Below are 23,433 nucleotides of genomic sequence, written 5' to 3'. Positions count from 1 at the left end.
GTCTCTGGTCTCCAGCTGTTGGGGCATGAGCAGGATGTGGCGAGATGTCCTCAAAGGCCTTCTGTACTCAAGTATCTACTCACCACTTTCTGAGTCCAACTTTACAGTTCTCCACTTCAGAGCTTTGGAGACTAACATAAGGGAGTTCAAAGTCCACCAATTTTTTCACAACTAGAGAAGGGAGAAAGGCAGTCTTACTGCTTGAAAAGCACAAAGAGTTTACATGCAGAAGCTTTCAGATGAGAAAATAAAACACTATTATTGGAAAGAATAAAATCATGATAAGAACATCCTCTTGCATTTGGATGTCATTTTTAACTTTCTGAAGTTCATTCAAAGAACAAATATTATTTGATCCTCATAAAATACCAGCCCCTCGAGTGGGGGAATATGTCACACCATGCTATAGATGAAGAAATAGGTCCAGGGACATCCAGCGCTTTCGCCAGCACACCATAGCGCCTAGGGGGCGAGCCACTACCCAGCCCTTTAACGTCCAGCTCAGAACCACCTCCCCACAGCTTGTTGAGGACATATGTAAATTACTTTAATATACCTGATACCATTTCACAACTAAAACAAAAAACTTGTAACATCTAGAAATATACTGTAGGGAAAAGAAAAATCTATGTGAATTGGAATATTTTCTTACACTATCTCATTACAGCTTTTTTAAACAATCTAAGAACTTATTTCTATCATCAATTTTATAACAAATATTCCTTAACAAGGGGAAATCATGCTGTGGTGGGAGGTCCTGACACCTGGAGTCTAGCACTCCATCCCCAGGATGGTGTGGCATGGCTGGTGCCAGCGGCCAGGACCAGTGTAAAGGTGAGAGGGACACCAGGATTGGGACCGGGGTGCAGAGGAAATGCAGTTACTGGAATGGCCTGAGGTCTTGCTCAGGATCATGCTACCTTTCTGGAGCTGCTTGGCCCCAGCTCTCCCTGAACAAGGATGCAACCTCCCATTCCCCAAGCCTTTGCCCCAGAGGTGGAGAACAGTATTAGAGATCACATCCTGGGAGGCGACCAGCCCCTGCTGTGACTCCCCTACCTCCTGGGCCAACCCCCTGCTCACACCTGCACACCCATCTCCTGGCTGCCCTCATTCCTTCTTTCATTCTTACCGGAGAGCTTGCCCTCCTTGCAAAATCGAATGAGAAAGAGGCCGAAGTAGCCCGAGAGCTCCCGACACAGTCCAATTTTGTGTGCCACCACCTTTAACCAAAGACAAGCAAAAGGGGAGAAGGTTAGGATTATCCACTGTGCTTCTTGACATGCAGAATTGGAAACTGCTTGTGCACATCAATAAAAAGTGCTCTCATGGGATAGTAGACACTCAAAGAAAGCTTTTTGGAATCTAAAAATAGTACATACTCATTTTAGAAAATTTAGAAATATAAAAAATTAGAGCAAGGAAAATAAAAATCAGTCCCACAACGATGGACAGAGACTGGTTGTCCCACTTTGGATGTGAACACATCTCCTGGGTCATTTTGGTCTTTATTGTCCCGTGGAGAGCAGCAGCCTTCAGCAGCCATTCCCCATGAACATCCGTCCTTCTGTGATATCTACTCCAGAGAATGCACACTAATTTTCCCCACTGTGGGCTGGATTAGAAGACATTCAGGAAAGGGCCACTCCACTGCCCAGCTGGCATACCAACGTGCACCTTCTACTGTCTACCTCTGATACTCCAGGCCTGCTTCTCTTTGATGCTTCCTGCGATGGTCAAGGGTAATTTACTATGATGTTTGCTCCATGAAAACCTCAGATGCCAGGCACGGGCTACCTGCATTTTGCTTTCCTCTTTGACGTTTACATCAAACAGCTTTCATCTCGACACCAGTGGTTTCATTTTTACCATTTGGTCTTCAAGATGTAAACCTCACAATGTTGTACGTCCATTCAGCTTCCCTTAATGGGAACTTCCACAAGACCACAGGCTGTCTCCCTGCCACCCACCCAGTCTGGCCCCTCTTTAAGACTAGAATCTGGTAATTTCCTTGCACTCCCAGTCTTAACCTGCTAAATCACCTCTGTAACACGCAAGGATCCGCCTCCCCAGCACTGTACAGGAGCGATGGTGCTCTGACCACAGCTCCCAGCTCTCTAGGTGGCAGTCATGCAAATACCAGGCTCAAAGGGGTACTTTTCTTGTCAGAGAGCTGCAAATTACCCTGGAAGGCAGTCTGATTAGCTGGCTGGTATGATGGGTGTTCTCAGCATAGCTTTGAAAATAAAGAAATGCCCAGAAATAGTTTCACAGCTTTCACTCGACACGATTCCCATTCCCCTTCTTTCTATCTCACTTCCCTCCACGCCCTTGCAAAACGCCCAAAAGCAAAAGGCAGGGCTCTTCTGTGTGTGTGGGTGACTGTGTGGGGTAGGTAACAGCACAGGAAAGACATCTTTCCTACAGTAAATCTGACCCCTGTCCACTCCAATCAGAGCTCTCTCTTTCCCATTTGATGAAAATAATAAGCTTATGTGCCAAGGCAGACAGAGAAGAGTAAGGACAAAAAGGAGGACAGAGAAGCCTTTTGGATTATAAAGATGTAAATACAAACACTTCCTTTTGAGAGCAGTGAGCATCAGCAAAAGAGAGAATAACATTCTCTCTCTTAGCAAACGCTAGAGATGATTCAAAACACAAGCACCACCAGCAACACTACAGTAGCGCTAGAATTTAGCCTGTTGCTGCCCTAATGAGCCTATTAAAAGGTAACAGGCAGGACGGGAGTGAGGCGAACTGGAGGAAGGAAGGTGAGCATGGTGGTGAGTATGCTTAAGATGCAGAAGATGATTTTTAATTAGAAAATTTAAATTATGGTTTTATGCAAGCTAGAGAATTTCCCAGCCGCTGGAAGGGACTTCACATCTGTGCCTGGCCAAGTGCTCACTTTACCTTTTATGGAAACTACCACTTCTAGGGGAGGACCTCCAGTTAAACTTACCTGAATTGATGATGTCAGTGTCTTGGGTTTGAGTTTCTCACAAGCCAACGTGATTGGAAGAGGGAAAGCTTGTTTTTCTAAGACCACAGTGTGCTCATCAAATGCATGCTATCAGTTTCAAGGGAAATGGACAAAACAGATGGTACTCTAGAGGTACTGCCCCACTCACCACTTATTCAGCACTCCCTCTGATTTCAATAACAATACCAATAATGATCAATAACCATATTATGGAACATGAACTATTTTTATAATTACTTAGACGCCGTTGTAAAGGTAAAGTAACTTACCCAAACTCACACAGCTGCTATGTGCCAGCACTATACAGTCCTGTGTCACTTAACTACAGGGATATGTTCTGAGAAATGCGTGATTAGGTCATTTCATTGTTGTGTGAACATCATAGAGGAAACTTACACAAACCTAGATGGTCTAGCCTACCACACACCCAGGCTATATGGTATAGCCTATTGTATGTTACTGTACTAATGCAGCCAATTGTAACACAATGGTGAGTATTTATGTCTAAACATATCTAAACATAGAAAAGGCACTGTAAAAACACAATACTATAATCCTATGGGACCACCATTGTACATGAAGTCCAACATAGACCAAAACATCCTTACGTGGTGTATGGCTGTAATCTGAATCCAGGGTTCATCCTAAGCCCAGCAGATAGGAGACCCTAAACGACCACCACCACCACCCTCGCCTGCAGGTGTGTCTAGTTTGGCCAGCGAGTCCCTCGTGAAACATGACAACGAGGATGCCCTCAGGCAGGGCGGGTGCTCTCCAGTTCTGGGCAGTCCCAGCCATTTCCAAGTTATCCTCCATCCTGCAGCTGCACCTCTGAGCTACCTACCTGCCTGGCCCTAGATGCATCTGAGTGTGTGGACCCCACGCTCCTCCTCCTTCATTTATGTGTCTGTCTCTTACTTTGTAGGCCCTGGGCAATCTAGGGAACTGTGTTTTTGTGGTTTTTATTTTGAGTGAAAACTCCATCAAGTATCAAGGGCCTTTGATGCTTTTTAGAAAATAATTTTTAGAAAAATTATTCTGGAAATCAGTATAGAAGATTAGCAAGACTGGAAGCAGGGAGACTAATCTAGGGGCAGCTGTAGAAATATAGGTAAGAAATGACGAGGGGTGGAGCTGAGATCGGGGCCTGGGCATGGAGAGGAAGAATTGGAGAGGTGATGAGTGCCAGAGAGGTTTGGGACACAGGATCAGCAGGGCTTAGAGGATGGAGGAGGAGGAACCTAGCACTTCTCAATGAATGGCCTCAGCAACGAGATGCTGCATTCACCATTCAACCACATGGGGAATACAGAAGCCAGGAAAAGTTGGGGCAGGGTATGTATGATGACTTTAGGAAGAAAGGACCAAAATAATCATCCTTGGGCAGGACTAAGATCTAGAAAAAGGGTGTTTCCTAATCTGGAGATGCAAACTGCTCCATTGAGGCCAGGAGGGCACGGGCAGGCTTGAACCTCCAGGCTGGAAGGAGGAGACAGACGCTTGGGCAAAGGCAGGCCTGGGAGGGCAGTGCCCACATGGGAGCACTTCCGTCTCCCAGCTCGGAAGGGTCAGACACCACAACCCCAGCACGAGAACCCTCTGTCCTTTGAAAAGTCCTAGAAACTTTCCAACTTCTTCATGTTTATAACTTTTTATTCTCTCTTGTATGTTGCACTGGAGGGTTAGAACTAAAATCCTCCAAAGGAAATGGGCGTGGGAGCTGGATGTGGGTGTGAGAGATGGCTCCCCTCCACGGCATGGGGTCTTGACTTAGTTCTCAGGGAGCTGACGAAAACTCAGGCCTGGCCCTGTGCACCAGAATTAGACCCAGCGGGGCATGGGTTTCAGGGTTTTTTTTTCTGTGGAGGAAGAGAGGCCTTCAAGAAACCCCCTGTCACTCTCTGCCAGGAACTGTCACCGGCTTACCTGGGTAGGGCCTGTTTCAGACTCAGCCAGGCTCTCACCACTTCCTGCTCCCAACCATGGGACATCCCGCAATAAAGCATTCCCAGGCCGTATCCCTGGCTAAGTTCCAGGGAGGTGACAGCGCTGTGGGACAGACCTAAGAGATCTCTGGGAAACTGGTGCCCACAGGGAGAGTAAAAGCAAAGAGCCCCTGGAGGACTGGCTGTGTCTCAGGTTCCTCGGTTGGTCTCCTGGGAGATGCCAGCACCTCTGCATCCACAGGACAAAACAATAGGCAGGGAAGCTTCTGGAAGGTAACCATATCCTAGGCCTTGTTTTCCAAACAAAATTATTCCTAAATTCAGTTCTGGAGCTAGAGTTTAAACACAGTTTACCTCTAAGACTCTTTCGGCAGTGTCTGATGTTAGAATTTCGACTTTAGTACTCCTTCCATTGGGCAGAAATACATCCAGAGACATTTTCTTGGTAGCAGTGTTGAACGTGTTCTGTAAGCAAAAGGAAAGCAAAATAAACTTCCATACCATCCTCCAAAGCTGCACATGCCGCCATGAGTGACAGTCCTCAGTGGGGGTTGATTTGGGAGGGCAGAGTCGGGGTGAAGAGGGGCCAAAGCAAAACAATGACATGAAGTTTGAATAATTTCCAAATAAACAATGGAGTATCCATTTTGGAGAAAAGGGTTTAGATAAAATCATCCACATACTTAAGTTTCAGAATTAACGCTCTCAGTTTCGAATAAAAGTCCATATCTCAGATCCTTTCTGACAGTAAACATCTGAAGCTTTTCCTCAAGGCCCGGTTCTCCAATTCTTGGACATCAAGTGGGTGTCCAACAATTCAATTCAATTCTGACACGATTTACCCAGAGTTAGCAGCGAATCCCACAAGTTAAAGGGCTCAGTTCCATGAGGCTGCCCCTCTGCAGACACCAGCTGCAAATGGGGTACCTGGGCCACCCACGTTTCGGCCCAACTGAGTACAAATTCAGGGATTCCCATGTCCACCTCTCAGCTTCAGTAATTTGCTAGAATGACTCAGAACTCAGGGAAACAGTTTACTTATGACCACTGGCATATTATAAAGGATACAACTCAGGGACAGCCTGGTGGAAGAAGTGCACAGGGCGAGGGTCAGGGGTCGGGTGTGGAGCGTCCACGTCCTCTCTGGCCGCAGCACCCTCCCAGCACCTCCATATGTTCACCCAACTGGGACTCCCCAAACCCCGTCACTTAGGGGTGTTTGTGGAGGTTCCATTATGCGGGCATGTTTGATCACATCACTGGCATTGGTAACTGAACTCAATCTCCAGCCCCCTCCCCTCCCCAGGTTGAGGGTGGGGGTGGAGCTAAAAGTTCCAACCTGCTAATTCTGTCCTGGTCTTTCAGGGGACCAGTCCCCACCCTGAAGCTACCTAGGAGCCCCCCAACCAAAAATTATCTCATTTGCATAAACTCTGGTAAGGTTGAGAGGTATTTATTAGGACTAACAAAAGATACTCGTATCACTAAGGAAATTCCTAGGGTTTTAGGAGCTCTGTGCTGGGGACTGGGGGTAAAGAGCAAGTGTGTTTTTATCGTCCCACACCATGATATGCAGTAATTTATGATTCTGTTACAGTAAAAATCTGAATTGCACAAACTATGAGGCCAGTGCCGGGAAGCAAGTCCGAGTCACCATCCAGTGAATGGGTGTCCAGCTGAGGGCCCGACGCCCCCAGCCCCACACAGCTATGCCTGGGCTCTGCATTCTGTGATGGGAACGACAGGCCCTAGAGCAGTAGCAAATCTGGGGACCTGCGCATTTCTCGGGATGGAGTACTCGTACTGCTGGCAGGCTGGAGACACTGTAAGGCCACCAGAGTTCAGAGAAGCCTGGGGCTGAGACGCTCCAGTTACCCCAGGGAGAGGGATCCCGGAGGAGGCATGGCCCAGAGAGGCCAGTGACTGCCTGAAAGGGGTCTCCCAAGGTGGTGGCATCTGGGGGTGGACAGTTCTCAGCATCTGCCAAACAGGATCCTGTCAGTCCACAGACTTGCTTCATCTTGGCTGATTAAGGTCACAGCCCTTCTCATCCCAGGTTCCCTGAGAGGATTAAACCCTAATGCCCCACGGCATCCATTGCATGTCATGAATTAACTTCTCTCCTAGGCATTTAGAACGGTACTAGTCATGCGACATCCGCGGGAGAACGGGGAGAGCAGCAAAATCATTGTCTGTGTTAGACTGCTACAGAAGCCAGAATACTAGTAACGCAGCGGGGGTGGGGGAGGGTGTCTCTTTACTGACCAGACTATTTGCACCCAGCCCAGGTCACCTCCTTCTGGGTGTCGGTTGGAGAAGGGAAGATCCAAATGACCAATCAGAGGATTGTTTGGGGACCATGGAGTTGGGGCTCAGGTAAGCTGACTAGGTTCCAGCCTTCCCCTCCACAGGCAACAGCTCCCCTCCCACGGCCCTCCTGACCCCTCACAGACAACAGATTAGGCCTCGGGCTTTGTAGGGACCCAGGGGGCTCCAGCAACACAGCCCCTTTGCCCAGGCACCTCAGGACGCTGATCACATTAGTGGCAGGCTTATTTTTCCTAACTTTGTTATCAAAGGGCAAGCTTTGACTTTAAATTTTAATCGCCCTCCACATACATACAGTGTCTAAGCTTCTATAATTCTGAATCTAAGTACTTTAGAAGAGAAAATCTAGATTGCCATGTTTGTAACTTGCAAATAGTCCTCTGGCTTCTTGCTTGGGCTCCAAATCAGCAGACGAGGGACCCGCTGCCAGGTTTTCCCTTCACACACCCAGTGCTAGGACATCTCACTTGCTAGCGGCCTTTGAGAACCACTCAGAGCCCTTCGACAAAACGTCCAGGCTGCTGGCTTCCCTCCCCCATAGCGCAGGCCCTGGGCCCCACACGGCCTCGGGCCACACTTTCGTCACATCTTCACTTCTACTTAGAGCTTCCTGGGACAGTTCTAAAAAATGTCCCTACTCCTCCCCCCACCCCCATCTCAATCTGATATCTAATTGGTATCCTTCCCCAATGTGCATTTAGGTGATGATCAGGGAAACCAATTTTCTGGTTAGTACATGTGATGCTTGTTTTTCCATTCTTTGGATACTTCACTTAATATAATGGGTTCCAACTCTCTCCAGGAGAACCAAAGAGATGTCGTATTACCGTTATTTCTTATAGCTGAGTAATGCCTACATGATGAGTGCGTTGCGTTGCGCACCATCTGGGGAATGGTCATGCTTGAGGGTGCTGACTCGGGGAGGTGGGGGGTGGGGGGAGGGGATGGAGGTGATTACATGGTGAGTGCCAGGTGAACTGTCTGGTGAATGGACACGCTTGAGGCTCTGACTCGGGGGGGATGGGCAGGACATGGACATTGTATATAACTTGAACTTATGTACCCCCAGGATGAGGTGAAATAAAAAAAAATAAAATAAAAAAATGTCCCTAGTTCCCCTGCAAACATGGTAACTGACTGGTGGGCACCCAAGCTGAGACACAGGTAGTCAGGGGCAAGGAGTTTCCCCAGAGCAACTGTTGCACATGGGCCCTTTCCAGGGACATTGTTACCTAGGTCGTTAAAGGTTTTGGCCTGGACTCACAAACGTCTGGCACCTCAGGGGAAAAATTCAGAATGAATGGAAAGAATGGCGCTGCTTTATGATAAGATTCTAAAGGAGAGCCTAGCATTAATTTATGTTATAATATCTCAATGCAACTCCCAATCCAAACCATATTGCAGACTGATAAAATATCTAAATTATATAAATAGTTAAAAATGACAAATGCATATATTTACTAAACTCTTCTGCAAAAGAAAAGTGAGGAAACAGATTGGACTGGCTGAGTGGGTCAGATTGCAGATGGCCCTGAAATCAGAGACTCAAGGATTTGATTAAAGAGGCAAAAGGGAGCCAGGGTGGTTCTGGATCCGGGACAAGGAAGAATAGAAATGAAGTGATAGGAAGATATGTTCGGCAGTGTGGTACAAACAGACTGGAAGAGAGATTGAAGGAGGGGGAGACCCCAGAGAAGTTGGCAGCTGCCATCCTTGCACGAGGTACTGGGCTAGGAACACACAACCCGCAGGGCAGACTGCTTGGGCTCTGTCACTCACTGCACGTGACCTTGTATGAACAGGTCACTTCCCCTCTCTCTACCTCGGTCCTTCAGCTCTAACCTAAGGGTGATAACAATGCCTACGTCCTTGGGCCGAGGTGAGAATTCAAGGAGATGATGCGTGGAACTCAGAGCAGCACTCATCCAAACACTCAAACGGTAGCCGTACAGTTCTGTTGTTGTTAGCAGTAGGAATGGGGAGGAAATGACATAGCTTTGATTTGACTTAGTGGCAACAGCTAAGAAAGAAAGGAGTCTAGAAAATATTCAGGAAGGTGTTTTCAACACTCACATCCGATCACGTTCTGAGTCCTGCATGCTTCACATCCTAAACTGTGTCAAGTCCACCTACCTCCCTCCATCTCCCCCCAGCACCTGAGACCCGGCGGACGTCTCCTCTGTCCTGGACTCGCGCGATGGCCTCCTACCGGTCTCCCCGCTTCCATTCTTCCCCCTACTGAGCACTCCCCGCACACCAGCCAGAGAAATATTTTTAAAACACAAACCTAAGAATGTCCCTCTCTTGCTTAAAACCTTCCAATGTCCTTACTCTGCTCCTAGTTCAATAGTATATTATTGTACAGCTTCAATCCTTTCAGAGCTTTGCCACTCAGTCAAGTGCATACATGCAGGCGTAAAAATGTTTCCATATATGTTTCAGCTTGGGGGAAGTGTCCAGTGGTTGTTCAGAGCAGCAAATGAAAGGGAGTTGCTGTATGTTATTCTGCTCATGCTGAATTTCCTCCATTACCCACTTACGATAAAGTTAGGAGCAGAAAACATACAAGTAATAGCTGCGTATGGCCCAGAGTTCTGATGTCTTCACCATGTCACACTTGGAAATCTCAGCTACAGAAACAAGATCACAGACTTGTCATGGGATTGATCCTTTAGCAAGAAAAGCTGCAGTTCTTTTACTGTTACATATTCTCAGGTTCTCTTCCTCATGGCCAGTTTTGAGACGTATGATTCTCAGGCTGTAGAAAAAGGTATCTATACTTTACTTAGGATAATGGCAAAAAAAAAAAAAAAAAAGAAAAAGGTATCTGCCTAATAAAATGAGCCAAAGGTCAAGTGACGTACTTCATTTTCCATCTAGAATCTAAACCTCCAAATGAACAAAATAGGAACCACCCTTCAATCTACTCGAAATGAATATATTTAATCCGAGTCCAGGCTCTGTGGTGCTGATGGCCACAGCACACACCTGTGCTTGTGCATGCACGTATGATCAACAAAGACAGATGTCCTGCAGAGGAACAGTGGCCTCAGCAAAGAAGAGCAAGCTTACCAGCTGTACTAGTTTTAAAAACTCAACGAAGACGTCACTTCTCAACACGTTTGGGTCCGTGGTTACTGAAAAACAAGGACAGCAAACTGGGTTAGCGCAAGCGGGGCTGAGCCTTGCCTATTCATTGCCCTGTCCTCCAGAGATCCCTCCACACCTTGCCGGTGCACTGTCGCCTACCTGAAGGCGACGGAGTTTGTGGCCTCGCAGATACAGGAAAATCCACAAAGCACACCTCCTCCAGGCAGTCTTGACAACAACGTGAGCCCCTTACAACCCATTCCAGCGTTCCCAGGAGTCTCACCTTATTCCCGCATATGCTGACTACTCAGCACTCATCTTGCTGCCTTAGCAGGATAGCAAAGTTAATATGAAGAAGCAAAAAGATCTTAAAACTTGTCTAGACTCCCAGCTTAGCAAGACGCACTGTCATTTGAAAAATTTAAATCAACTGAGAAACAGCAATTGAAAGCACCTGTCTTTGAATGACAGGCGCTCTCAAGAGGTTACCAAAAAAAAAAAAAAAAAAAAGCGACGATAAGACAGAGATTTAAAGCGTTTCATTCTTCTATACTTACAAAAATATTTTCGTCTTTAGTTTTAAAGCTACTGACCCCAACAGCCAGGTGCTGTGGCCAGAGCAGAGAGGCCCACACTCCCATGTGAGAACGGCACACTCACAGGTCACCGCTCAGCCTGTGTCACCCCTCTTCCCACGGGTCCTCCCCTAGACCCCACACTTTAGCTTAACTTACATACCTACTAAATGCTGTTACATTTCTTTCTTTCGTCTTTTCTTTTTGTTGTTGTTTTACTGATTTTATCAAATAACCTCTGCCAGCATTCAAAACTATCACTGACTGACTTGTTCATAGGTTATACCTTTCCCAAACAATGCCATGTTTTGCAAAATAAACTAAGAAAGTGTCTGCGCCATGAGAAACTCTTTATAAAAGGCATTCCCTCTTTCTGTGGGTAATTTCAGGGGGGGGGAAGCCCTTGCTTTATTTTCTGCAATATCTGTGGCATATAGGCAAACTAACTTTATGGAATCTTGGGGATGGGGAGAGCTGTGGGAAAAAGTATTCACCCAACTAGTATTTACCGTGTGAGTATTAAGTTCCAGGTACTGGCTAAGCACTTTGTATATCTTAGCTTATTTGATCTTCATGACAAACCCTAAGGTAAATATTTTACAGATAAAGAAACAGAGGCTAAGAGCAGATAAGTATCTTACCGAGGCTCAGAACAGGTAAGCATCTTGCCCAAGGTCACACAGCCAGTGAGGAACAAAAGCGGGATTTGACGCCAGCTCTGATTCTAGGGCCTGTGCTCTCAGCCCTGATGCTAAACTATACTATCTCTTTACTTGACCTTGTCCAAGAGGGTACACAAGACATCCTGATGATATGGATAAAGACGAGGCCTGGAAAAGTAATCCCTTAAGCTCTGTGCTCATTTGTGAAAACGCCAGGTATTGAAGGAGTGTTTTGCTAAGACACGAGAAAACAAATGAAGAGGAATGAAAATTTAAAAGATACTACATTTTGAGCTTGAAAGAGCTTATTCAACAAGTCTAAAACGAGGTATGACTCTCCATTATGAGAAACGAATGGGAAACGGATGGCTTCTGGAATTTTTACCATGTTTAAAAAAATACGCAGCCATGAAAAATAATGAGATACATCTATAATTGGTGATATAGAATGATCTCTAATATATATATTTTAAGAGGAAAAAGTCAACATACAGAAGAAAAAACTTTTTTCTTTAGCTATGAAGGACATTAGTGTGATAGTTGGTAAAGTTTGAATAAGGTCTCTAGATAACATTATTGTACCAATGTTGACTTCCTGATTTTGATAACTATACTGTGATTATATAAGAGAGTATCCTTGATCTTAGGAAATACACAGAGAAATATTTAAGGATAAAATGGCCTAGGTGTGTAACACTCAAGTGTTTAAAAAAAAAATCATATATACATTCATTATATACATACACACAGGAAAGAGAATGATAGAGCAAGTATAAAATGCTAACATTCAGGAAATCTGAGTGAAAAACATACAAAAATTCTTTGCATAATGTTTGAAACTTTTCTGTAAATCAAAACTTCAGAATAAAAAGTTTTTAAAAAATCAGGTAGAGAAAAATCTGTAAACTTCGATTTGTGTTAAACAAAAAGAGATCTACATACACGCTAGTGTGCACACAGATCGCTTCTGGGGAATACACAAACCGCCCAGGGCTCTGGGGTGGAAGGGAGACTACCTTTCATTGCATATTCTTTTGTACAATTTATATTTTTAAAAACATCATGTGTATAGACTTTTCTAATTTTAAAAACTTTTAAAGTAATTGTCAGTTTTGCTAATTTTCCTCAACCCCCTCTTGTCTCTGAGAGCTTAATCTTGCCAACCATAGCTTTGCTGTGCACAGCATTTTCTGGGCCATGGGCGAGGCTGTTGTACTGTAAGCCCCACGGAGGCCAGGGCAGGCCACTGAGCATCCTTGGTGCCTTCACATGGCTTCCTGGTAAGAACTGAGATGAGGTACCATCTCCGGCAATGCTAAAGACCTCTGATAGCTCCTGAGGGCCCTCCTGTAAACAGCTCTTCTCATCCCTTTGTTCATTCTTAACCTAGATTAACATTTCTTTGACTTCCACAATCAAAGCCAAAATTCAGCACCCAAAGGTGCTAAACAAAGCATTTTAAAAACCAAATACAAAGAACACATGTTGTGTGATTCCATATATATGAAATGTCCAGAATAGGCAAATCTTTAGAGATAGAAATTAGAGTAGTGGTTCCCAGGGCCTGGTGGGGGAGGGGAATAGGGAGTGGCTGCTAACGGGTACAAAGTTTCTTTCTGGGGTGATGACAATATTCGAAAATTAGATTATGGTGGTGGTTGCAAAATTACATAAATGTAGTAGTAAAAAGCACTGATTTGTACACTTTAAGCAGGTGAATTTTGTGTTGTGTAACTTATAATAAATCTGTAAAAAAAATCCAAATACATACGATTTTGCAAATATTGTTCCAGCTGGTCCCTCCTCTCATCAGCCATGGATGTGGTCATTGCCAGATAGTACTTTGGTGGAAAGGGTGGCAGGCAATTTCCAAAGACCCGTCTCAGCTGAGAGATACAGAACACACACAGTTAAGGCAAGTGAGCCTCCAATTCAAGGTTGATGAGATACTAAAGCCTCCTCTTAGGGCAAGTCTCATCCTAGCACTTTAACCCTTCCTGGTGGTAAAAAGGAGAAAAAGAGGATAATGTGATTTTCTTAAGAAGGAATTTATATTTCAATATATGTTCTGGAGATGCGACACACCACAGACTGACAACTCCAGCCTAAGTTTGGTAGAGTTGGGATGTATTTTTATTTTTCATTTGTTTTATAAGACTATCCCACTCACATCATATACTATTTCCTTAATTAATTCCACAGTAGTATCTGATATCAATGATGATAATTAGGAATTTAATTCCTCAACCCCACCTCCACCAAGTCGGAACTTGACAAATGTTAACAGCTGTGCTATATAATGCAGTAGCCTTTAGCCACCTGTGGCTAATAAGCACTTGAAATGTGGCTAGTCTGAATTGAGATGTGCTGTAAGCATAAAATACAGCTCAGATTTCAAAGAAAAGAGAATGAAATATCTCACTGATAATTTTTATATTGATTACATGCCAAAATAATATTTTGGATATGTTGAATTAAATAAAATATACTAAAATTAGTTCCACCATTTTTTTTTGAGACAGGGTCTTACTCTGTCACCCTGACTAGAGTGTAGTAGCTCACAGCAATCTCAAACTCCTAGGCTCAAGAGATCCTCCTGCCTCAGCTTCCCCAATAGCTGGGACTACAGGCATGCACCACTATGCCAGGCTAATTTTTCTATTTTTTGTAGAGACTGGGTGGGGGGAGGGACCTCGCTCTTGCTCAGGCTGGTCTCAAACTGGCCTCAATCAATCCTCCCACCTCGGCCTCCCAGAGTGCTACAGGAGTAATCCTATAGGAGTGAGCCACTGTGTCTTACCTCCATCTGTTTCTTTTTACTCTTTTTAATGTGGCTACCAGAAAATTTTAAATTACATAGGTGACTCACATTACACTTCTACTGGACAGTGCTGGTTACAGAATTCCTATAAGGCTGACATATGATCCTGATAGAAACCAGGTCAGGCCCTTCCCTCCCACCCATACATGATCTATGACCTTGGTGGTAATTATTTTTATGGAACCTAAACAATGGATGCATAAAAAATAATTTTTAAAGTAAGAACCAACACTCTGTCTTATTTATTCCAGCCCTACACTTGCAGTGGCAGCTTGAAGGTAACAGCATTATGCTCTTTAAAATAGGAGAAAGGAAACCACTTGGAAACCCAGTCAGGTTTTAACACGGTACCTTCAGAGCAGGAAGGCTGAAATCTTATTACTATAGTCAGGGGCTTAAAGTAAATGAAAGCAGGTATAAGAGACATGAGGCTGCAAACAGACAAGAATTTTAATTCCATGGCCTTTGTCACAAATACAGTATATTTGGCAAATACTTACCTTATATAGGCCCTAACTTTAAAGTACATCCAGAATCTGACCACTTCTCTCCACCCCTACTCCCATTACTCTGGGCCAAGCCACTGTCATCTCTTTTCTAGATTATTGCAACAGACTTCCAACAAATCTCTCTGCTTCCACCTTTGACTCCTTCAGTCTAATCCTAACATAGCATCTAAGGCAATACTTTTTTTTTAAAAAGTTGAGTCAGATCATTCCACTGCCCTGCTCAAAGTCCTCTGTGGCTTCCCATCTCACTCAAGTAAAAGCAAAAATCCTTACAATGACCTAGAACTGCACCATGCGATATGGTGGCCATTAGCCACCTGTGAGTAAATTTAAACTTAATTAAAATAAAATTTTAAAATTCAGTCCTTCAGTCTTATGAGCCACATTTCAAGTGCTCAATAGCCACAAGAAATGCTGTAAATTGCTATTGAATTGGACAAAGCAGATATGCAGCATTTCCGACAGCACAGATAGTTCTATTGGACAGTATTGGTCTAACATCTAGAAAGGTTATTAACTGCCTGCCTGTGGGCAAAAGACAGCTCCCTGGTGCATTTTATGTGGCTATTATCTGTTTGATTTCTAGAGAATTTGAATTAGATGCCAACACTTATTTTTGTGATATAAAATTTTAAAAACTTGTGGAGGGAATACAGAATAGTACAGCCATTTTGGAAACATTTGGCAATTTCCTACAAAGCTAACCATAATCTTACTATATAATACAGCAATAAGTACTCACCCAACTGATTTGAAAAGCAGTTCTACACAAAAACCTGCATGTGAAGGTTTATAGCAGCTTTATTCATAACCCCCCCAAACTGAAAGCAACAAAGATTTCCTTCAATATGTGGATGGATAAACAGTTATACATCCATACAATGGAATATTATTCAGCAATAAAAGGAAGTGAGCTATCAAATCACAGAAAGACATGAATGAGCCTTAAATACATATTGCTAAGTGACAGAAGCCAGTCTGAAAAAGCTACATACTGTATGACTTCAATTATATGACATTCTGGAAAGGGCAAAAGTATAGAGACTTTATAAAAAGATCAACAGCCACCAGGATTTTGGGGTAGGAGGGTATTGAATAGGTGAAGCACATGAAATTTTTTAGGGCAATAAAACTATTCTGTACGATACTATCATTGTGGGTGCATGACACTGTGCATTAGTCAAAACCCATTGAACTTTACAACAGAAGCTTACAATATGCAAATATTTTAAAAAATAATTTAGGAGGTTGGGGGAATCCCAGGATAGAATGCAGAATGTTACAAAACTATATTACAAATGTATGAAACCACCTCACTGAAAAGCATGGAGAAAAAAGGTGCTGACCTTAAGAAACTTTGGAAATGAGTGGAGTCTGTAAAACTAAAGGCATAAGCACTGTACTCTAGTTGATAAAGTTGTTTCCCTTGGGAGTATGAGAATTAACAATTGTAACACTCTTATATATGCATATAGAATTGAACAATTAAGTAAATGAATGGCAGACAGTGGAAGTCAGGTTTCTCACTGTTGTAGTGGGAGTTTACAGATGCTGGGAAGAGGCTGGAATGATCCATGTAGCCATGCATTAGAGTTAGACACATTAATATGACCTATGTTTACCTTAATATAGACACAGATGGTTCCATATAGAAATATTTACCAATATGCCTGTATGCATGCGTTAGTATACACACATATATTTCCTTGTGCTGTTGGCTAAGAGGACCTAGAAGCGGCAACACTGCAGTAGCAATGAGCACAGCTAGTGCCCAGAGCCTGGTTCCTAACACCGTCCTACAATAGAAGCAACCAGGGATCCATGGAGAAATGGCTGATTCTAAGACTCAGGCAGGAAATATACAAGATGAGCCTGGAGCATCTTGTAGCTCCAGAAAGTAAGGAAGCACTCAAAACAACAACAACAAAAAAATCAACAATGGGAGGATGTCAGAGAGACATGGGAGCAAACTGAAAGATCTCCCTCCCAAGGGCCAAAGATGGAGCAGTTTGAACAACAAAATAAAGTAGCATTGAAATATAACCCAAAGCATAAGTAAATATCCATGAGTACTTACAGATATGATTATTGAAAGTAGGAAAGATAGACGAATCTCCTGTGCAGAAGAACACCAGATAATGTATGTAGATACTCATTCCTCAGGGAGGGGGAGCATAAATCTCCACTCCTTAAGTGTGGGCTGCACATAGTGACTTCCCTCCAAAGAGGGCGCTATGGAGGGTAGGACATAACAACTTTACAGTAGAGAAGCCTGAAAAACACTACTTCAGCCAGGTGACAGAGGCCAACATCTAGAGTGATAAGTCTACTGGTTGGTGGCAGGTACCCTTGATATGATGTTACTAGAATGGCACTTAACTTCTGGGGTCTTCATCCCCACATCCCATAACTCCCATCTAATCATGTGAAAAACATAGGACAAATTCCAACAGAGGGACATCCTACAAAATATCTCAACAGTACTTCTCAAAACCGTCAAGGTCATTTTTTAAAATAAGGAAAGGCTAAGAAACTGTCACAGTCAAGAGGAGCCTAAGAAGACGTGACAACTAAATGTAATGTTGTACCTTGGCTAGGCTCCTGGAACAGAAACAAGACATTAGGTAAAAAACTAAGGAAGTTTGAATAAACTATGAACCATAGTTAATAATAATAATGTACCACCACTGTAATAATGTATCAATACTGAAGCCGGGTGCGGTAGGTCACACTTGTATTCCCAATGCTTTGGGAGGCTGAGGTAGGAGGATTGCTTGAGACCAGGAGTTCGAGATCAGCCTGGGCAACATAGCAAGACCCCTGTCTCTACCAAAAAAAATTGTTTAATAATAAAAAAAAATGTATCAATACTGCTTCATTAACTGTAACAAATGCACCATACTAATGGAAAATCTTAATAATAAATAGGGTGTGGACCATGTGGGAACTCTCTGTATTATCTTTTCTGTAAACTAAACTGTTCCCAAAAAGTAAAGTTTATTTAAAAAAAAAAAAAAAAAAAACCCTGACGTTCTGGCTTCTCTTGAAACAAATCCAAAGATCTAGAATGCATGGGTTCACACTCCCTCAGGCAATAATCTTAGAGAAGGCATAAGCAGTTCCACCACGCCCCACTATCCTTCTCCTGCTCCTGATCTCACTTATTTGCCTGACTTCGTGACATAAAACTGATTTGGAAAACAAAAAATAGTAATAAAAAGAAAATCATGACCTAAAACTGATTTTGGGGGAAAAAAAAGTCATAAATTACTTGTCAGACCCCTGTAAGTTTGCAACCTCTCCTCTGAACCTAGTATAAATTATTATAGCAACAATTCTGTCTCTTTTAAACTCAAGAAAATTTTTCTGCAATGCCAGAGACTGTCAAAGGCGTCCCCGTTGGAGTATCACCCCAGCCAGAGCTGCTCAAACAACCTGGGATTTATGCACCCCATCTCTGCTAATTCCATTAAATAGAAGTAGGAATTTGTCTTCTTTGCATGCAATTATTTCTTGATTAACTGATTAAGTGATCTGTAAAATGCAGTTGTCTTCTTTGGCATGTGTTCATAAATGTCACAGATGCTCCCAAATTGGTTCTAATCATAGCAGCCTTGAGTCAACAGGCTGCCTGCTTTATCCATCTGCAGGAGAACATCCTAGGGAAGCCCTGAGGCCAAGAGCTGGAGAAAAGTCAACAAGGACTTAGGTTCTAATACCTGTCACAGAGCAAAACCCTCCCAGCAGGTTTTACAACCTGAACTGACTTCTCAAGGAATCTCTCCCCACCCTTCTCTGAATCCTGGTGTAAGGGGGAAGACAAACATAGTAAACTGAGTAGTTAAGTCTGCCAAAAGTCAACCATCACCTCCACAAGTTCAACTCCACAAACAGAACCTTTTCTATGGGTCTCAGGTAGCACACAGTTCAGCGATCAAGACTGCTAGTATACTGAGAAATATCTGGTACTAGAGTTCAGTCCAATCTCTCTTTCAAAAAAACTACTTAAAGAGATCAAAAGGAAAACACACCTCTTCTGCTCTTTTATTGTGAGGTGTTTTTTGTTTAGGGTGTTGTGTTGTGTTGTGTTTTGTTTTAAGACTATGATCAGGCAATTTTTTTAAATCCCAGAACAATCTCCTGCACCCACTTCCCCATTGTGCAGTTCTGGCCTTGTAACAAGAAGAGGCCTTTATGGGTCAGGCGAAAATGTCACCTCCTCTTCCCACCTCACCACACTCACAGCCCCCCACACCTATCCCAGAGTGGTGATGGCCAGGGACAAGTGCAATTACAGACACAAACCGTATCCTTCCTGTAGCCTGTTTCTAATGTTGACTCATTCATCCCCTCTCCAAGTCCCTTGCAATCAAAAACTCAGATTCACCGGATAAAGGGACACAGCTCAAATGGGTCTGAGTTGTGGCATCTAATACCAAAGAACAGTGGCCTGCAGCTTGTGTATTATCCCATTTGCTTCTCAAAATAGCCCTGTGAGGTGGAAGGATCATCATCACCATAAATACTGTCATCCTTCCACCTTGACACGGGAGTAACCTGAAACTTAGAGAAATGAAGTGACTTAAACCTAGGTCCTGGTTGGGCGCAGTGGCTCACGCCTACAATCCTAGCACTATGGGAGGCCAAGGTGGGCAGATTGTTTGAGCTCAGGAGTTCGAGACCAGCCTGAGCAACAGCGAGATCCCATTTCTACTAAAAATAGAAAGAAATTATCTGGACAACTAAAAATATATAGAAAAAATTAGCCGGGCATGGTGGCACATGCCTGTAGTCCCAGCTACTTGGGAGGCTGAGGCAGTAGGATCGCTTGAGCCCAGGAGTCTGAGGTTGCTGTGAGCAAGGCTGACGCCACAGCACTCACTCTAGCCCTGGCAGCAGAGCGAGACCCTGTCTCAAAAAAAAAAAAAAAATAGTGCATGGGAATACTTATAGTAAAAAACTGTTTGTGTTCATCTGAAATTCAAATTTAACTGGGAACCCTGTATTTTTATTTGCTAAATCTGGCAACCCTACTCAGATTCTGTATCTATAAAATGGGAGTGACAATGACAATTGCACTAACGAACTTACAGGGGCTTCCTGGGCAGGTGGAACAAAATTCTGTGCCTGGAACTTTCATGACAGAAAGGAGATGTTTGTTGCCTGGGACCAGGGGTGACTGGAGGGATCAAGGGCAAAGATGACAAGGAGACTTTTACAGTGAAAGAACTTTTTTTACATTGGTGGTAACTGCATACATTTACCGAAATTCATCACTCTGAAACCCTAAAATTGGGAACTTTTATTACATTATTCCAAAATATAGTAAAAACATGTTAGTTTAGGACTTGATCATTTGACAATTGTTTTACTGATACAATTTACTTTGTCAGCTTTAGTAAAAAACCACATAATGTGATGGGTCAGATCAGGTTCTGGAGATCAAATCCTGGCTTCAACGTTAACAGTATGACTTTGGAAAAATTGTGCCTCAGTTTCTTCATCTGTTAAATGGGACTAATTATAATCCTAGCTCATAGAATGATTGTAAAATGAAGCTATTACCTGTAAAGTGCTTGGCACCAGTCTTAGCACACTGCTTGCTAGTTATTGTTTTAAATTAATGACACCAGTAGCCACCCAATATCTAAATAGTTTCTTTCATATGAAAAGGAGAAAAATGATAAACATAAGGTGTAATGAAGTTGGAAACTGGATAAAGAAATCTCCACTTTAGGATTTAGAAAAATCTGGGACAAATAGGAAGTATTCATTAAAATCTATTGTAGACCCCACTGGGGCACCGAACTGCAGTAATTCAATATTTAAGGGCCCCTGTAGTGAGTAACGATCAGTTTCTTCTCAAATAGAAGATCAAGAATAAAAGTTTACTGACTTTATGTCTCTGATTCTGGACCTAATAGGATTTGATTAATCTGTTTTCCTGAAAATAAGCATTTTCCCGAGTCTGTTAGTTAAGGGGGGGCCTGTGAGTCAGCAAACGTTTACTGAGAATGTATTATGTGCCAGGCTCCGGGAGAAACTGGCCCCTGGTCTTCACAAGCACTCTGTGAGGCTGACATCCACAACCACCTACTTGCTCATTATTTCTGGTGAGAAAATCGGCCAGAGGAGAGGTGAGGCAACCAGCCAAGAAGCGGTGCTGCCCCACCAGCTGCAGCCTCCTGCTTTGCACCTGGAGACGGCTACCTCCCCTTTCCCACCTCCCCCTGCAAGAAGACAGATGAGGGTGGGAGATGATACCCTAACTTCTGCCTCCAAATGCCTAAAAGAGCCATCCTTTCTCGTCCTTCGAGACCCCCCCCCCCCCCGCCTGCCTCTGCTGTCCTCACAACTCCCCGGGTATGTTTCACTCACAAGTAGCTTCTTGCCTTTCAGAAGTCTGAATCCATGTCCCTCTTCATTCACTCATTTGACAGTCATTCCTGAGGACCTACTGGGTTGCAGGCACCAGTAATACAAACATGACCATTCAAGTTAACTAGTAAGCATGGTTGCAGGCACTAATAACACACAGATGACCACTCAAATTAACTATTAATTGTAACCACATTACAACTGCTTTCTTGTGGGTGCCAAAGATACTTAATCATTCCTTCAAATGGACTTTTCTAATGCACTATGACATACGAACAAGAAGGCTCACTGTAGTGACCATTTCAGTAGCAGAAAAATCTAACTGAGCTGTCCGTCAACAGAAGATGGTTAAATGAAACGTGGTGTATGTACTCACTAGAAACCCACAGACTGAAAGGGCTCTCAGAGAATGTTAATAGCTGTTGCCTCTGGGCAAGGTTTTTCTGTCATCTCTACATTTTTCTTTTTCACTTTAGGCATGTGCTCTTCAGAATCTATAAACGAAAGGAAAAGAAAAGGCAAGGCAAGGCAACAATTCATAGAGGAGGGGAAGGAGGGTCAAGTTTATTTCCAAACTTCCATTTACTCCTCTGACTCATTTTGAAAACTTATAACCCCTCCTTATAAGAACTATAAAACCCATTAGAATAGGCTGATAAATCAGTCTGCCTCCCAGAGAAAATGCCATGCAGACATCAGGTGAGAAACTATGGTGGGAAGCGGCCTCCTGACTTGATAAGTCACCTGTTTCTTGGGTTCCCAGCCTGCCAGTATTTGAAGCCTATGAAGAAGGCCATTTGAAAACAAAAGTAGAGACACACCTTTTTAAGGGGGGTAAGCTTAAGAATCTCTAGAGAGAAAGGAGATTATCTTTTTTGTTTTTTTAAAATTTAGATAGGGTCTCACTCTGTTGCCCCGACTGGAGTGCTCTGGTGCTAATGTAGCTCACTGCAGCCTCGACTTCCCAGACTCAAGCAATCCTCCTGCTTTGGGCTCCCCAGTAGCTGGGACTCCAGGTCCAAGCCATCATGCCCAGCTATTTTTAAAATTATTTTTTGTAGAGAGGGGGTCTCACATGTTGCCCAGGCTGGTCTGGAACTCTTGGCCTAAAGTGATCCTCCCACTTTGGCCTCCTTAAGTGCTGGGATTATAAGCGTGAGCCAGCAAGCTGGGGCAGAAAGGAGATTAAATACCGCTGCACAAGATTCCTACGACTCTACACCTTGGTCTAGACTTCGTCGTCCTGGGGAGCACTGGGCACTGAAACGGAGCCCACCATAGCCCGCGCCCTGCCAAGGGGCTGGCGGGGATCGTCAGGCTGGAAAGGGGTTGGGAGAATCATCTGCGCTGCTTCCCCGTCTCACAGCTGTAGGGTAATTAGGCGCTGCAAGGAGTATTCGTGGTGCTGTACAACAAGCAATTCACAGTTAATCCTTGCCACGACCCTGTTTCACAGATGAGAAGCCTGAGGCTCTGAAAGGTCCGGTGTCTCGCCAGAGTCACACTATCCGGGCCCTTGGCACACTGTTCCCCACCTGCTTCAGGTGGACAGGCTTGTGCCCACCTCCGACTCGCTCACCTGTTCGTTCCAACCGTGCAGCTGGCTGTAGCGCACCTTGCAGAAAAGGAACCCGTCCAGGTACACGGAGTACAGCTGCCAACACACAGACAGCCCGCCCCGGGTTAGCCCAGGGAGCCCCCGAGCATTGTCACCGGCCCCCTCCCTGCGCAGCCCGACCCGGCCCCAGGCGCACCACGTAGCGGCCCCCGAGCGCGTCAGGCCGCTGCTGGGACACCGGGATGCAGAAGTGCATCTTCATGGCCCGAGCGGCGCCGGCCCGACCTGCGGCTGCCGCGCTGTCTGCAGCTCTGAGCTGGGCGGCGCGGACGCAGCTGGGCTGCCCTCGCCCAGGGGGGCCCGAGTCCCCGCCCCGGCCGGCCGCCGCTCGGGACAGGGCCAGATGGGGGCGGGGCGCGGCCGCCCCACCCCTACCCCGCGCAGCGTCCGCTGTTGGCATTTTCTCCAAGTAGGTGCCCTAAGGGACTTGAAAAAAGTTTGTGTCCCATTACCTGCCTACACTGCCGGCAGTGCACTATGAATCGAGATGAAAAAAACCCCCACAAACATAAATCTAGTAATT

The 23,433-nt window shown here is 44.3% G+C and overlaps 1 protein-coding gene across 1 annotated transcript in view; it reads right to left on the bottom strand.

The window, feature by feature from the left end:
* The window catches only part of SNX31 (sorting nexin 31), a 49,321-nt gene extending 26,187 nt beyond the window's left edge, over positions 1–23,134 (bottom strand). The window contains exons 1-7 of the mRNA XM_045560388.1: positions 23,047–23,134; positions 22,872–22,946; positions 13,356–13,470; positions 10,330–10,394; positions 5,284–5,394; positions 1,133–1,223; positions 84–171 (exon numbers count right to left, since the gene is read on the bottom strand). Coding sequence (XP_045416344.1) covers positions 84–171; positions 1,133–1,223; positions 5,284–5,394; positions 10,330–10,394; positions 13,356–13,470; positions 22,872–22,946; positions 23,047–23,112 — 611 coding nt within the window. The 5' untranslated portion in view covers positions 23,113–23,134. The remainder of the gene's footprint in view (positions 1–83; positions 172–1,132; positions 1,224–5,283; positions 5,395–10,329; positions 10,395–13,355; positions 13,471–22,871; positions 22,947–23,046) is intronic.
* Positions 23,135–23,433: the final 299 nt, after the last annotated feature.

The sequence above is a fragment of the Lemur catta genome, chromosome 9, assembly GCF_020740605.2.
Source record: "Lemur catta isolate mLemCat1 chromosome 9, mLemCat1.pri, whole genome shotgun sequence".
NCBI classification, from domain to species: Eukaryota; Metazoa; Chordata; class Mammalia; order Primates; family Lemuridae; genus Lemur; species Lemur catta.
This window is presented reverse-complemented; position numbering and strand designations above follow the sequence as displayed.